Consider the following 16,852-nt stretch of genomic DNA (forward strand, 5'->3'; position numbering starts at 1 on the left):
CCATGGGCTTCACAGCCCCGTACACAGCAAACTGCAATGCCCATTTTTTTTTCTGCTTTCACCACATCAACTTGATGGACAACATGTTCACTTGCTGCCTCTAATATATCCCACCAATTTTCAGGTGCCATTGTAATGAGATATTCCCTTTACCTGTCAGTGCTTATAATGTTATGGCTGATCGGTGTATATACACTGTATTTATGGTCGAAGCCCTTCAACCGAGACAGATATGAACCACATAAACACGCGACAAGACTTACAACATAACCTAGACCTGAGGTGTGCCCAGGTCTGCTTGCCGGTATGCCAAAAAAGGGAGCATACCCAAGATAAGTATTGGATGATTGTGGAGAGAAATGTGCTGAGAGGTGCCCTGAAAAGGGGAGGGAGGGTATCGGGCACCGTAACCAACAAAGACCACAGGTGAGTGGTCTGCTTAAATACCCCCCTGGACTCCTCACATAAATTCAGGCCACCATACTGCCCTTCTTATACAGTGGAACCTTGGATTACAAGCATAATCAGGAGAATGCTCGTAATCCAAGGTACTCACATATCAAAGGGAGTTTCCCCATTAAAGTAAATGGAAACAAAAATAATTTGTTCCGCATTGACTTCAATGGCATGCAATACCGCATGTGGCCAGAGGTGGGGGGCGACGGAGAGCCTCGGAAACACACGGAAAGGCCTGAGGACACCTCGGCTGAACTCGGAAAGGCTCGGGAACCGAGTCAAGATTTTTTTAAATACAATGCTCGTATTGCGAAACGCTTGTTAACCGCGTTACTTGCAATCCGAGGTTCCACAATATATATATATATATATACTTTGCTTGCTTTGTGTACTGGTCCAAATCATGTGGTGGAGGGGGATCATGGTGTGGGGTTGTTTTTCAGGGGTTGAGCTTGGCCCCTTAGTTCCAGTGAAGGGAACTCTTAAAGCGGAGGTTCACCCTAAAAACATGTATTTAACATTCCATTCAGCATAATTCCAACATTTACACTATGCCGTTTTTTTGTTTTTTTTGCTGTACATACAGTCTTATTGTTATTTTCCACCCAGCTTCCGGGTTCTCACTCCCGCGGGAGTAGGCGTTCCTATGCAGAGGCTAGATGATTGACGCCTTGTGAAAAACTTCCCCCCGGCGCATAAGGCGCGTCACAAGTTTTCCGAAAGTAAATGGCTCTATACGGGGCCTGCGCAGTCAGCTCTACACGGCAGGCGCAGGCGCCGTATAGCGCCGTATACAGCCGACTAGCGGTTCGGCTACTTTCAGAAAACTGGTGACGCGCCTTATGCGCCGGGGGGAAGTTTTGCACAAGGTGTCAATCATCTAGCCTCTCCATAGGAACGCCTACTCCCGCGGGAGTGAGAACCCGGAAGCCGGGTGGAAAATAAACTTTGTGGGAACTGTTTGGGGATGACCCTTCCCATGTGCACAAAGCAAGGTCCATAAAGACATGGATGAGTGAGTTTGGGGTGGAGAAACTTGTCCGGTCTTCACAGAATCCTGACCTCAACCCGATAGATCATATTTGGGATGAATTAGAGTGGAGACTGGGAGCCAGACCTTCTCATCCACATCAGTGCCTGACCTCACAAATGCTCTTCTGGAAGAATGGTCAAACATTCCCATAGACACACTCCTAATCCTTGTGGATGGCCTTCCCAGAAGAGTTGAAGCTGTTATAGCTGCAAAGGGGGGACCAACTCAATACTGAACCCTACAGACTAAGACTGGGATGCCATTAAAGTTCATGTGCGTGTAAAGGCAGGCGTCCCAATACTTTTGGTAATATAGTGTATATATAAATCTGCCTTTCTGCATTACATTGCACACAGAAGAATATTTGTATCTGTCCTTTCCTAAACTAGATGGTGTCACTGATATGCTGTGTGGGTCTCTTTCTCGGTGAGTCACCTGATCTCTCTCTATCGTCTTTCAGACTCCGGCTCAGTACAGTCTAATGTGGATTCTCACAGATATCATTTCGGCCTTCCTGATCGCTCTGATTTTTGTTCTGCACTGGTGAGTTCTGCCTCCTCTGCTAGGTCAGGAATTGTCTGCTCTCTTTGAAAACTGTCCATTCAGGAAGTCAAAGCAACCAATCAGACTGCATTATGGGTAAAGTTAGTCCACTCTTAAGGCCCGTACACACGATCGGATATTCCGACAACAATTGTGTGATGGATGTGTTTTGTCGGATAATCCGACCGTCTGTACGCGCCATCGGACAATTGTTGTCAAAATTTCTGACAACAAATGTTGGCTGTGCATACTCTCAAATTGTCCCACAACAAATGTGTTCTGTCTGATTATCCGATTGTGTGTACACAAGTCCATCGGACTAAAATCCAAAGTACAAACACGCATGCTCCGAACCAATGCAAACCATCAAACAACATTAGCAGAAGTTGCCCAAAGAGTGGCACTAAAGAGCAGAAAAAACACATAGGCCCAGATTCACAAAGGACTTACGACGGCGTATCTCCTGATACGCCGTCGTAAGTCCGAATGTGAGGCGTCGCATCTATGCGCCTGATTCATATAATCAGATACGCCTCACTGTTTCCAAGGTACGACTGACGTAAGTCTCTTACGCCGTCGTATCTCGGGTGCATATTTATGCTGGCCGCAAGGGGCGCTTCCGTGGATTTACGCGTAGAATATGCAAATGAGGTAGATACGCCGATTCACAAACGTACTTGCGCCCGCTACGCCGTTTATGTTAGGCTTACGTCCGGCGTAAAGTTACCCCTGCTATATGAGGCACAGCCAATGCAAAGTATGGACGTCGGAACAGCATCGTATTTTACGTTGTTTGCGTAAGTTGTATGGGGATGGGCGTAGGTTACGTTCACGTCGACTAAGCATTGAGCCGGCGTATTTTAGGGAGAAAATTCGACGTGGTACTGAGCATGCGTGGGGTCACGATTCATTTCCATACAACGCACCCCCTACCAGCCTACTTTGAATTACGCGGGCTTACGCCGGCCCATTTGCGCTACGCCGCCGCAACTTACGGAGCAAGTGATTTGTGAATACTGCACTTGCCTGTCTAAGTTGCGGCGGCGTAGCGTAAATAGGATACGCTACGCCCAACTAAAGATACGCCATTGTATCTGAATCTGGCCCATAGTTTCATGTATGTTGGCTGAAAATGTTCTGCCGTCTGTATGCAGAACAAGTTCACAGCCAACGCCCTTCGGACAGAAATCCACGGATTTGTCCGATGGAAATCCGATCGTGTGTATGAGGCTTTAAAGGCTCATTCCCATAGGCAAGAAAATGCTGCGTTTAGATGCCCACTGCACATTTTTGGGCGCATCTAAACGCAGCACTATTGTAATCAATGAGCCCATACACACAGCTGTGCCGACCTGTGAAGATGTATGTTGAGTATAGCCACGCAGAAAAAATAAGTAGGACACCTCTGCATCCAGGGCGCACAGATCTTCAGACTTTATGCATGAACGTGAATTAACGCACCTAAACGCATGACTAAGCACTGATCGCAGTGCGAAACGCGTAGGATGTATCCCACCTTTTGCTGTTATTTGTAGTGCTTTTTCCATCCACTGTTGTTTTAAAATAAAGACAGCCTAAGGTTTTTTTTGGAGGTGCGGCTGTCCATCCTTTCAGCTTCTACATAAACGCGCAAGTACGTGAATGTGTAGATATTCATTTGAAGACAAAATCGAAATGCGTCTAAACGCAGGTACCTTAGATGTATATTTTCTTCAGGATCTTCTGCCAGCAAAAACGTATGTTAATGCAGAAAATATCCACTTCACCTCCAGAAGATTCCTTCATGACCAGATCATTTTTTGCTGTTTAGCATTGTGCTACTTTAACCACTTGCTTACTGGGCACATATACCCCCTTCCTGCCCAGGCGAAATTTCAGCTTTTCGACACTGCGTCACTTTAACCGACAATCACGCGGTCGTGCGACGTGGCTCCCAAACAACATTTTCCCCCACAACTAGAGCTTTCTTTTGGTGGTATTGGATCACCTCTGCGGTTTTTATTTTTTGCGCTATAAACAAAAATAGAGCGACCATTTTGAAGAAAATGCAATATTTTTTACTTTTTTCTATAATAAATATCCCCCAAAAATATATAAAACATTATTTTTTTCCTCAGTTTAGGCCGATAAGTATTCTTCTACCTATTTTTGGTAAAAGAAATCGCAATAAGCGTTTATGGATTGGTTTGCGCAAAATTTATAGCGTTTACAAAAAAGGGGATAGTTTTATTGCATTTTTGTTCAATTTTTTTTTTTTTACTACTAATGGCGGCGATCAGCGATTTTTTTTGTGACTGCGACATTATGGCGGACACATCGGACAATTTTGATACATTTTTGGGACCATTGTCATTCTCACAGCAAAAAATGCGTTAAAAATGCATTGTTACCGTGAAAATGACAATTGCAGTTTGGGAGTTAACCACAAGGGGGCGCTGAAGGGGTTATGTATGACCTCATTTGTGTTTCTATCTGTAGGGGGGTGTGGCTGTAGGTGTGACATCATCAATTGTGGTTCCCTATAAAAGGGAACACACGATCGATGTCAGCGCCACAGTGAAGAACGGGGAAGCTGTGTTTACATACAGCTCTCCCCGTTCTTCAGCTCCGGGGACCGATCGCGGGAGTCCAGCGGCGATCGGGTCCGCGAGTCCCGCGGCCACGGTCACGGAGTTTCAGACCGGGTCGCGTGCACGCGTGACCCCACGGCTGGGCTTAAAGAGCCACGTACATGTACGTGTCTGTGCCCAGCCGTGCCATTCTGTCGACGTATATCGGTGTGAATGGGTCCTTAAGTGGTTAAAAGGGAATCTCAGGAAATACTGTGTTGTTTTCAAACAATAGAAGAGCATTGCAACCCCCATAAAGACAGGACACTCATACCTGTTGTTTTATTATGATTTTTTTTTTTTTTTTTTCAAATATTGTATTATTTGCTCTACTTCGTCGTTTAAAATCGATTTCTTTGTAGAAGACAAATGTTTAAAGCGGGACTCCAGACAAAAATAACACAATAAAGCCTCGTACACACAATCGGATTTTTAGACGGGAATTGTGTAATGAGAGGCTGTTGTAGGATAATCCGACTGTTTGTACGCTCCATCGGACAATTGTTGTCGGATTGTCCGACAACAAATGTGGGATAGCGTGCTTTAAAATTCTCCGACAACAAACGTGTGTTGTCGGATTATCCGATCGTGTGTAGAGAAGTCCTTGGAAAAAAAATCCAAAGTACAAACACCCACAACACAACATTAGCAGAAGTTGCCCAAAGGGTGGCACTAAAGAGCTGAAAAACCACGTAGTTTCGTGTTAGATGGCCAACAATTCTTTGCCGTTTGTATGCAATACAAGTTCATGGCCAATGCTCTTCGGACAAAATTCCGAGGCTTTGTCCGCGGAAAATCCAACCGTGTGTACGAGGCTTGAGTGAATAGTAGAAAAAAAAAATCAACCAGCTTGCAGTACTTTTGCTGGTTGAATCGAATCTAATGAAATGTCAGATGTTACGTTTCAATAAAGTTAAAAAAAAATAATAAAAGGGGACAGTACGACGCGTCTGGATAAGCGCTTTGGCACGGTATACTCCCAGTGCATTCAGTGTGGCTGCTGGTGTGAATGGGCCCTAAAGAAGATTGTAATAGGGTTATAGAATACCTTATTTATCGGGCTATAACGCGCCCCGGCGTATAGCGCGCACCCCCGAACTTGAAGGAAAATTTCTGCAAAAAAAAAAAATACTTACAGTTTGGATGCCCCTCGTCGGTGTCTTGCCCGTCGTCCATCGCGTCCTGCCCATCGTCCATCGGCGGCCTCGTCCGGTTTGGCGTCCTTCTGCGGCCATCGTGGTGTCCTCCCCGCTCGATCCCCGCTTCCCGCGCTGTGTTCGAACCACTGCGCCGACATATACCGAGCGTAGTACACTCGGGTATAGTCGGGCGTGCTCGGCTCCCCTCGCGTAAAGGACGTACAGGACGTGACCGCGAGAGGAGCCGAGCCCGCCCGACTATACCCGAGTGTACTCCGCTCGGTATATGTCGGCGCAGCGGTTCGAACACAGCGCGGGAAGCGGGTATCGGCGTATATCATGATTTTCAGGGCAAAAAAGTGCGTGGTATACGCCGATAAATACGGTAATTGTGTGGAAGGGCATTAATAGTTCTGTGCACAGCCTATTGCATTAGGGTGTGCACCCCAAAGCTCACACAAAAATGCTATGTATTTTTTTATGTACATTTTTGTGTACTGTATATACCTTATATTATACCTATTTTTCTATAGGAAATGTACTCCCTACAAAATACTCCTGAAGAAGCGGATGAACCGCGAAACATGTTGAGAAGAGCTGGCTATATACTCACTATTCTATGTTGCTGGAGAGTATTGTATTGGAAATTATAGCCCAGCTGTGAGGGAGTCATTTGTGATTTTCTGTAATAATGTTTTTAAGTCTTTTTTTTTTTAATGATGATCGTTGTAATAAATATAAATAATTATCTACATGTTGTAATGTCCTGTGTTGGTACCTGGAAAGTCCATTTGCCTCCAAATTTATTTTTTTCAATGATGAGTATTGGGGACACAGGTACCTTTTTATAAGATTTTTTTAAAAAATTGATCAGCACAATTTGTTTCTATGCCCTGGACAGTGAATGAATGTGAAGCGCTACGAAGCTTCCTGTTCATTCAAAGATGAAGCATAGTAAACACATCGGGCCAGATTCACAAAGAGATACGACGGTGTATGATCTACAGATACACCATCGTATCTCTGACTTACACTGGTCCTATCTATGCGCCTGATTCATAGAATCAGATACGCATAGATAGGGCTAAGATCTGACAGTGTTACACTGTGTTACACTGTCGGATCTTTTTTTTTATTTAAAAATGGCGCCGGCGTTCCCGCTGATTTACGATAAATAATATGTAAATCAGCGAGATACGCAAATTCACGAACGTACGCGGACCCGACGCAGTCTTCTTACGACGTTTCCGTAGCGGCTTTCCCGTCGTATACTTACCCCTGCTTTCATCAGGCGCAGCCAATGTTAAGTATAGCCGGCGTTCCCGCGTCGAATTTGAATTTTCTAACGTCGTTTGCGTACGCCGATTCACAAACACGCACGTCGCAAGTCACGCTCACGTCGAAACCACTGACGTCCTAGTGACGTCAGTGGGAGCAATGCACGCCGGGAAATTCCCCGGACGGTGCATGCGCATTTAAATCGGCGCGGGAACGCGCCTGATTTAAATAGTACACTCCCCCTAGCCGCGGAATTTGAATTCCGCCGGGGGATTTAGGATCCGCCGCCGCAAGTTTGGAGGTAAGTGGTTTGTGAATTAGCCACTTGCCTCTCAAACTTGCGGGAGCGGATCTTAAATCGCGTAGATCGAGCGGATCTACAGATCCGCTGATCTACGTGAATCTGGCCCATCGTCTATGGCTTGCTTAATGCACAAAGGTAACATTTAGGAGTAATTGGCTTGTTTGGGGGGGGGGGGGGGGTACCTCATCCATCCATATTTACATCTACAATAAAAACGCCTCTTACTTGGACTTTACTGGTGCCAGAGAAAGATGGCCACAAGAGGTGACCTCTTGGATCATACAGCAAAGATAATATGTTACAGTATATTGATATGGCTTACATCATCTATCACAGGGGTCTCCAAACTTTTCAAACAAAGGGCCAGTTTATTGTTCTTCAGACTTTAGGAGGGCCGGATTGTTGCCAGCGGGGTAGAAGATGCCCCGGGCCCAGTATTGGTGAGAATAAATATGGCCTCATAGTTTGTGATCAGTAGGATAAGGAGTAGTGCCCCTATTAGTAGGAGTAATTGTATCTCATCATTGGTATCAGTGGAAGAAAAAGTGCCCCCCTGTTGGTGTCAGTGGGAAGAATAGTGCCTCATATCAGTGGGAGGAATAAAGCCCTGAGGGCCGGATAAAGGCTAGCAAAGGGCCACATCCGGCCCTCGGGCCGCCGTTTGGAGACTCCTGATCTATCAGAATATTTTTTTCATGGTTTTAAATACTTTTTTTTAATGGAAATTTTTGATAAACTTTATATATTTTATGTGGGCCAGATTCTCGAAAGAGATACGCCGGCGTATCGCCTGATACGCCGTCGTATCTCTGAGTCCGCCCGTCGTATCTATGCGCCTGATTCATAGAATCAGTTACGCATAGATAACCATTAGATCCGACAGGCGTAAGGCTCTTACGCTGTCGGATCTTAAACGCATTTTTTTTTTCGCCGCTAGGTGTCGCCGACGTCGTTTTCCCGATCGAGTATGCAAATTAGCAAAATACGAGAATTCCCGAACGTACGCCCGACCGACGCAGTGAAGTTACGACGTTTACGTAAGATTTGCGACGCGTAAAGTTGCCCCTGGGTATATGAGGCGCAGTCAATGTTAAGTTTGCCCGTAGTTCCCGCGTCTAAATTTGAAAATTTACGTTGTTTGCGTAAGTCGTCCGTGAATGGCGCTGGACGCCATTTACGTTAACGTTGAAACCAATGACGTCCTTGCGACGTCATTTAGCGCAATGCACGTCGGGAAATTCTAGGGACGGCGCATGCGTAGTACGTTCGGCGCGGGAACGCGCCTAATTTAAATGATCCACGCCCCTTACCCGGATCATTTGAATTAGGCGGGCTTGCGCCGGAGGATTAACGTTACGCCGCCGCAACTTTACAGGCACGTGCTTTGTGAATCAAGCACTTGCCCGTAAAACTTGCGGCGGCGTAACGTAAATGAGATACGTTATGCTGCCGCAAAGATGCGTCGATCTACCAGAATCTGGCCCTAAGTTTTTAGTGGCCATCGTTCTCTGGCAGGGACGGACTGACCATTCGGGCACTGCCCGAGGGCCCCATGCCACTAGGGGGCCCCATCAGGATTGCCAGCCTCAGTAAAATCAGGGACAGTATGTAAAAATCTGTGTTTTTTTTTTATCCCAAGATTATAGCTGCCCCGCCTCTCCAGTACCTTTTCATTTTTTTGTATGTGTATTCTGTGTGTATGTATACTGTGTGTGTGTGTGTGTGTGTGTATGTATACTGTATGTGTGTGTATAATGTGTATGTATACTGTGTGTGTGTGTGTGTGTGTGTGTATAATGTGTATGTATACTGTGTGTGTGTGTGTGTATAATGTGTATGTATACTGTGTGTGTGTGTGTATAATGTGTATGTATACTGTATGTGTGTGTATAATATGTATGTTTACTGTGTGTGTATAATGTGTATGTATACTGTATGTGTGTATAATGTGTATGTATACTGTATGTGTGTATAATGTGTATGTATACTGTATGTGTGTGTATAATGTGTATGTATACTGTATGTGTGTATAATGTGTATGTATACTGTATGTGTGTGTGTATAATGTGTATGTATACTGTATGTGTGTGTTTAATGTGTATGTATACTGTATGTGTGTGTGTAATGTGTATGTATACTGTATGTGTGTGTGTATAATGTGTATGTATACTGTATGTGTGTATAATGTGTATGTATACTGTATGTGTGTATAATGTGTATGTGTGTGTTTAATGTGTATGTATACTGTATGTGTGTGTATAATGTGTATGTATACTGTATGTGTGTGTATAATGTGTATGTATACTGTATGTGTGTGTGTGTAATGTGTATGTATACTGTATGTGTGTATAATGTGTATGTATACTGTATGTGTGTGTATAATGTGTATGTATACTATATGTGTGTGTATAATGTGTATGTATACTATATGTGTGTATAATGTGTATGTATACTGTATGTGTGTATAATGTGTATGTATACTGTATGTGTGTGTATAATGTGTATGTATACTGTATGTGTGTGTATAATGTGTATGTATACTGTATGTGTGTGTATAATGTGTATGTATACTGTATGTGTGTGTATAATGTGTATGTATACTGTATCAGCTAGATTCACAGTCGACTTAAGCCGATGTATCTATTGATACGCAGAGTAAGTTCAAGGATGCGCCGTCGTATCTATGCGCTGTATTCAGGAAACAAGATACGCCAGAATTTTGCCAAGATACGACCGACGTAAGTCTCCTACGCCGTCGTATCTTGGGTGCATATTTACGCTGGCCGCTAGGGGCGCTTCCGTTGATATACGCGTTGAATATGTAAATGAGCTAGATAGGCCGATTCACGAACGTACTTGTGCCCGTCGCAGTAAGCTACGCCGTTTACGTAAGGCGTACGTCCGGCGTAAAGTTACCCCTGCTATATGAGGCGCAAGTAATGCAAAGGTATGGACGTCGGAACAAGAGTCGGATTTTACGTCGTTTACGTAAGTCGTACGTGAATGGGGCTGGGCGTAGGTTACGTTCACCTCGTTGCCATTGAGCCGTCGTATCCTACGGCGTAAATTCGACGTTATTCTGAGCATGCGCGCGCAGGTGCCGTTCGTTCGGCGCTTCATTTACATGGGGTCACGGTTCATTTCAATACAACACGCCCACTACCAGCCTACTTTGAATTAGGCGTGCTTACGCCGGCCCATTTACGCTACGCCGCCGTAACTTAGGGAGCAAGTGCTTTGTGAATACTGTACTTGCCTCTCTATGTTACGTCGCCCGCACAGAGATACGCCGATCTCTCTGAATCTGGCCCTATGTGTGTGTGTGTATACTGTGTATGTATACTGTATGTGTGTGTGTGTATACTGTGTGGCCCCATAATCTCCTATTGCCCGGGGGCCCCATAATCTCCTATTGCCCGGGGGCCCCATAATCTCCTATTGCCCGGGGGTCCCATAATCTCCTATTGCCCGGGGGTCCCATAATCTCCTATTGCCCGGGGGTCCCATAATCTCCTATTGCCCGGGGGTCCCATAATCTCATATTGCCCGGGGGCCCCATAATCTCCTATTGCCCGGGGGCCCCATAATCTCCTAATGCCCGGGGGCTCCATGAGTTTTCAGTCCGCCCCTGTTCTCTGGTACCATTAAAGTCCAAGTAAGAGGGTTTTTATTTGTAGATGTTAATGCACACAGGGTGATTAGGGTGTGCCCAGGCACGCCCAGCACATTCAGTGCACACTCCTAGGTTTTTGTGATAGTAATAAATATCATTGTGGTCATTATTACAGTATCTCACAGAATTGAGGACACCCCTCACATTAAGAAATGACACTTTGCTACAATGTAAAGTAGTAAGTGTACAGCTTACTCAACACACAGCCATTAATGTCTAAACCACTGGCAACAAAAGTGAGTACACTCCTAAGTGAAAATGTCTAAATTGGGCCCATTGGACATTTTCCCTCCCCGGTGTCATGTGATTTGTTAGTGTTATACGGTCTCAGGTGTGAATGGGGAGCAGGTGTGTTAAATTTGGTGTTATCGCTCTCACTCTCTCATACTGGTCACTGGAAATTCAACATGGCACCTCATGGAATAGAACTCTCTAAGGATCTGAAATAAAGAATTGTTGCTCTACATGAAGATGGCCTAGGCTATAAGAAGATTGCCAAGACCCTGAAACTGAGCTGCAGCACGGCGGCCAAGACCATACAGCGGTTTAACAGGACAGGTTCCACTCAGAACAGGCCTCGCCATGGTCAACCAAAGAAGTTGAGTGCACGCGCTTAGCGTCATATCCAGAGGTTGTCTTTGGGAAATAGATGTATGAGTGCTGCCAGCATTACTGCAGAAGTTGAAGGGGAGGTGGGGGGTCAGCCTGTCAGTGCTCAGACCATACGCCACACACTGCATCAAATTGGTCTGTATGGCTGTCATCCCAGAAGGAAGCCTCTTCTAAAGATGATGCACAAGAAAGCCTGCAAACAGTTTGCTGAAGACAAGCAGACTAAGGACATGGATTACTGGAACCATGTCCTGTGGTCTGATGAGACCAAGATAAACGTATTTGGTGTCAGATGGTGTCAGGCGTGTGTGGCGGCAACCAGGTGAGGAGTACAAAGACAAGTGTGTCTTGCCTATAGTGAAGCATGGTGGTGGGGGTGTCATGGTCTGGGGCTGCATGAGTGCTGCCGGCATTGGGGAGCTACAGATCATTGAGGGAACCATGAATGCCGACATGTGACATACTGAAGCCAAGCATGATCCCCTCCCTTCGGAGACTGGGCCGCAGGGCAGTATTCCAACATGATAACTACCCCAAACACACCTTCATGAGGACCACTGCCTTGCTAAAGAAGCTGAGGGTAAAGGTGATGGACTGGCCAAGACCAAAACCCTATTGAGCATCTGTGGGGCATCCTCAAACGGAAGGTGGAGGAGCGCAAGGTCTCCAACATCCACCAGCTCTGTGATGTCATCATGGAGGAGTGGAAGAGACTCCAGTGGCAACCTGTGAAGCTCTGGTGACCTCCATGCCCAAGAGGGTTGAGGCAGTGCTGGAAAATAATGGTGGCCACACAAAATATTGACACTGGGCCCAATTTGGACATTTTCACTTAAGGGTGTACTCACTTTTGTTGCAAGCGGTTTAGACAATAATGGCTGTGTGTCTTATTTTGAGGGGACAGCAAATTTACACTGTTATACAAGCTGTACACTCACTACACAACATTGTAGCAAAGTGTCATTTCTTCAGTGTTGTCACATGAAAAGATAGAATAAAATATTAACAAAAATGTGAGGGGTGTACTTACTTTTGTGAGATACTGTATTACTACATCCAGAACCTTTATCCCCAGCACTGCTCCCTAGTATTATTCTGACTTATGCTGGCAGTTCCCCTGCTACGGGGAAGATCAATGCACCAAAAAAGAAGCAGATATCGTCACAGTTGACGCCGCCGGCTGCTACAGGGAGAGTTACCGAGGGGGCCCCATCAATATTTTGCTTTGGGGGCCCCATGATTTGTACGTGGTTTGCTTGCCTCTGTTTTTTTAGACACGTGATTGTTTTTTGTGGTTGAGTTTATGCTTCTCTTGCTTTAGGTGGAGAGAGCGGGGATTTTCCTGCTGCCCAGAAAGTAATGAGGTTGCTGATGCCGGATTCTACAATACGTTCAAAACTGGTGAGTGGCGGGATTGTGCGGCGTCTGTCTTCTCTGTGTAGAACGTTCTCTGTGTGCCGTCTTGTTATAGTGCAGTGAAGCTCGATGTAATGGCGAGGTTTGATCCCGCCGCTTTCATACTTGTGACCCAGTTCTGCAGAAAATCAAAGCTAGGGGAAAAAATCCTCTTCCTTCTCGGGTGCGGCAGGGGGACAGACATAGATTTTCTCTTCTAAGAAAGCCCCAATGTGCTAAGCACTGATTGGGTTGGGGGGCTTTTTTATTATTTTAGTCCTTTCTCACAATAACCTGTTTAATTATACTGTCTCATTGGGTCCCAATACCTACTCCGTAGAAGTCTGATTTTCCATACACTGCACTTGATTCCATACACTGCACACATGTTGTGGGGATGCTTCTCTTCAGCAGGGACAGGGAAGCTGGTCAGAGTTGATGGGAAGATGGATGGAGCTAAATACAGGGCAATCTAAGGCCACGTACACACGGACGGATTATCCGATGAAAACGGTCCGCCGGACAGTTTCCATCGGACATGTCCGCTGCCAGATTTTGGTCTGATGGCTGTACACACCATCAGACCAAAATCCCTGCGGAAAACAAACGCGGTGACGTGTCGCGACGTGGTCGCGGTGACGTGTCGCGACGTGGTCGCGGCGACGTGCGCGGCCCTGGAAGTTCAGTGCTTCCACGCATGCGTCGAATCAGTACGACGCATGCGAGGGATGGCGGTCGGTCGGACGTGTCCGGTGAGTCTGTACAGACGACCGAACACGTCCGACGGACAGGTTTCCAGCGGACAGATTTCTTAGCATGCTAAGAAATTTTTGTCCGCTGGAAACTGTCCGATCCGCCGGACAATTGTCCGGTCGGGCCTACACACGACCGGATCTGTCCGCTGAAACTGGTCCGTCGGACCAGTTTCAGCGGATAGATCCGGTCGTGTGTACGGGGCCTTAGGCTGCATTCACACCTGAACGCGGCGTATTGTACCGCGATTTGCCGCGACAAAACAGGGCGTTTTTTACCGCGGTTTTCGCTGGAGGGGTGATTTACACATTGTCGGCTATGGCCGAACACCGAAGCCGCCTGAAAAAAAGGGTCAGGGACTTGTTTTGAGCTTCAGGCGTATGGCGTTTCGGCGTTCGGCGTGGAGATGTGAACCATCTCCATAGCCGACAATGTTAAATCACCCCTCCAGCGTATTTCAGGCTGCAATAGTGTCGGGCTTCAGGCGTTAAAACGCCTAGGTGTGAATGGAGCCTTAGAAGAAAACCTGTTAGGCCGGGTACACACGAACAAACATGTACGGTGAAAGCGGTCCGTCGGACCGTTTTCACCGTACATGTCTGCCAGAGGGCTTCTGTACGATGGTTGTACACACCATCGTACAGAAGTCCGCGCGTAAACAATACGCGGGGCGTGTCCGCGTCGTCGCCGCGACGATGACGCGGAGACGTGGGCGGGCCTGCCATTTAAAGGCTTCCACGCATGCGTCGAAGTCATTCGACGCATGCGAGGGACGGCGGGCGCTCGGACATGTACGGTAGATCTGTACTGACGACCGTACATGTCCGAGCGGGCAGGATTCCAGCGGACGGTTTTAAAACACGTCCAGGAATATTTGCCCGCTGGGAAAAGGCCCGGCGGGCAAATGTTTGCTGGAATTTGGCCCGCTCGCGCCCACACACGACCGAACATGTATGCTGAAACTGGCCCGCGGACCAGTTTCAGCATACATGTTTGGTCGTGTGTACGGGGCCTTAGAGTCTGCAATAAAATTGAGACTGGGGTGGAGCTTCTCCTTCCAGCAGGACAGCGACCCTAAACATACAGCCAGAGCTACAATGGAATGGTTTAGATCAAATCATATTCATGTGTTCGAATGGCCCAGTCATAGTCCAGACCTAAATCCAATTGAGAATCTGTGGCAAGACTTGAAAATTGCTGTTCACAGACACTCTCTATCCAATCTGACAGAGCTTGAGATATTTTGAAGAATGGGCAAAAATTTTCCTCTCTAGATGTGCAAAGCTGGTAGAGACATCCCCAAAAAGACTTACAGCTGTAATTGCAGTAAAAGGCGGTTCTACAAAGTATTGACTCAGGGGGGCGCCATACAAATGTACCCCCCACACTTTTCATATTTAATTGTAAAAATGTATGAAAACCAGTTATAATTTTTATTCCACTTTACAATTATGTGCCACTTTGTGTTGGTCTATCACATAAAATCCCAATAAAATACATTTACGGTTTTGGTTATAACATGAGAAAATGTGGAAAATTTCAAGGGGTATGAATACTTTTTCAAGGCACTGTAGTTGTTTAATTCTTTTGCATAATGAGCTGTCAAGAGCACCTGTCGCTTTTCCCACCTTAGGCAGATTATTTTTAATTGGCATGCTATGCTATAGGTTGTCATTTCTCTTAGATTTCCTCATGTAACTTTGCACGTTTGTGCAGAGGCGGCTCTAGGCTTTGTGAGGCCTTAGGCAAAACTTGACATGGGGCCCCACTCACACCCATGATGGGAAAAATAATTCAAGGACAAGAGCCTCTTCCCCACAACCCTGGCTGGTGGTTGCGGGGGTCTGCAGGCAGGGGGTTTATCGGAATCTCAAAGCCCCCTTTAACAAGGTGGCCCCTAGATCCTGCTCTATAATAACTAAGGGGCGGGGGCCACCCGATGATGTCACCTGGTGAACCCACACCCTTGTGACGACATTGACTGAGAGCATGCTGGGTCGTTGACGTCAAAAGGGGTGGTGTCACCGATATTCACTGGTTGTTAGGGACGCTGGCGGCCCCGCTCCTGAGTCAGGGCTCTTAACGCTGCCTGAGCACAGCAGTGTTAAGGTCTTCTGTCCCACAAAACTGGGGTAATGCAGTGAGTAAGTTAGGCTGCCGTGAGGCCCCTGTGAGTGTGAGGCCCCTGTGAGTGTGAGGTCTTAGGCGACCGCCTAAGTTGTCTAATTAATGAGCCGCCTCTGTGTTTGTGTAATACCTTCCCAAATGATCTTGTGCTCTTTTGCAGAGATGGACATGTCGGTGTCAGAGGAAAGTTATGGAAGGAGTCTGCCTACCACCCCAAATGCAAGATCCAACGCTGACAACATGAGCTCTGCAGAAATTGCCTGAGAAGGCCAGTCCATCCATCTTTGTATGGGGCCCCTTCATGCCTCGTGTTAGGTGCCTGGGAATGGATATGTAGCATTGCAGCTGCTTCTTACACACAAAGGAGGAGGCCAACATGAGACTGAACCAGTACCTGAGATATAATGTGAAATCCAGATCATTGTTCTGTGCATAGGCCTTTCTTTAACGAAAATGTAAATTGAAGTGCCACACAACTGCTAAACGGTCACAATACTACTTTGTTACAATAAAAGTCAGGAGGGTAATCATGTAGAGTAGCCAACATGTTCTGGGGGTCCAAAAAATGCCGCTCTTCATGAGGGCTTGAGATCACAGACAATGTGAATGGCTGCCAAAACCAGCTGCAGACAAGGGGCCAGATTCACGTAGATCAGCGGATCTTTAGATCCGCTCGATCTACCTGATTTAAGATCCGCTCCCGCAAGTTTGCGAGGCAAGTGGGTAATTCACAAACCACTTACCTCCAAACTTGCGGCGGCGGATCGTAAATCCCCCAGCGGAATTCAAATTCCGCGGCTAGGGGGAGTGTACTATTTAAATCAGGCGCGTCCACGCGCTGATTTAAATGAGCATGCGCCGTCCGCGGAATTTCCCGGCGTGCATTGCTCCCACTGACGTCACTAGGATGTCAGTGGTTTCGACGTGAGC

General features: G+C 46.5%; 1 protein-coding gene across 3 annotated transcripts in view; it reads left to right on the forward strand.

Moving 5' to 3' along the window:
* The window catches only part of GDPD4 (glycerophosphodiester phosphodiesterase domain containing 4), a 151,091-nt gene extending 134,541 nt beyond the window's left edge, over positions 1-16,550 (forward strand). For 2 of the 3 annotated variants that reach the window (XM_040339983.1, XM_040339982.1), the window contains exons 14-16: positions 1,950-2,032; positions 12,969-13,048; positions 16,083-16,550. In XM_040339983.1, coding sequence (XP_040195917.1) covers positions 1,950-2,032; positions 12,969-13,048; positions 16,083-16,186 — 267 coding nt within the window. In that variant the 3' untranslated portion in view covers positions 16,187-16,550. Of the gene's footprint in view, positions 1-1,949; positions 2,033-6,313; positions 6,509-12,968; positions 13,049-16,082 lie in introns of those variants that run through there. The other variant, XM_040339984.1, reaches the window with a different exon arrangement.
* The last annotated feature ends 302 nt before the right edge of the window (positions 16,551-16,852 follow it).

This window comes from Rana temporaria, chromosome 2 (assembly GCF_905171775.1).
Source record: "Rana temporaria chromosome 2, aRanTem1.1, whole genome shotgun sequence".
NCBI lineage: Eukaryota > Metazoa > Chordata > Amphibia > Anura > Ranidae > Rana > Rana temporaria.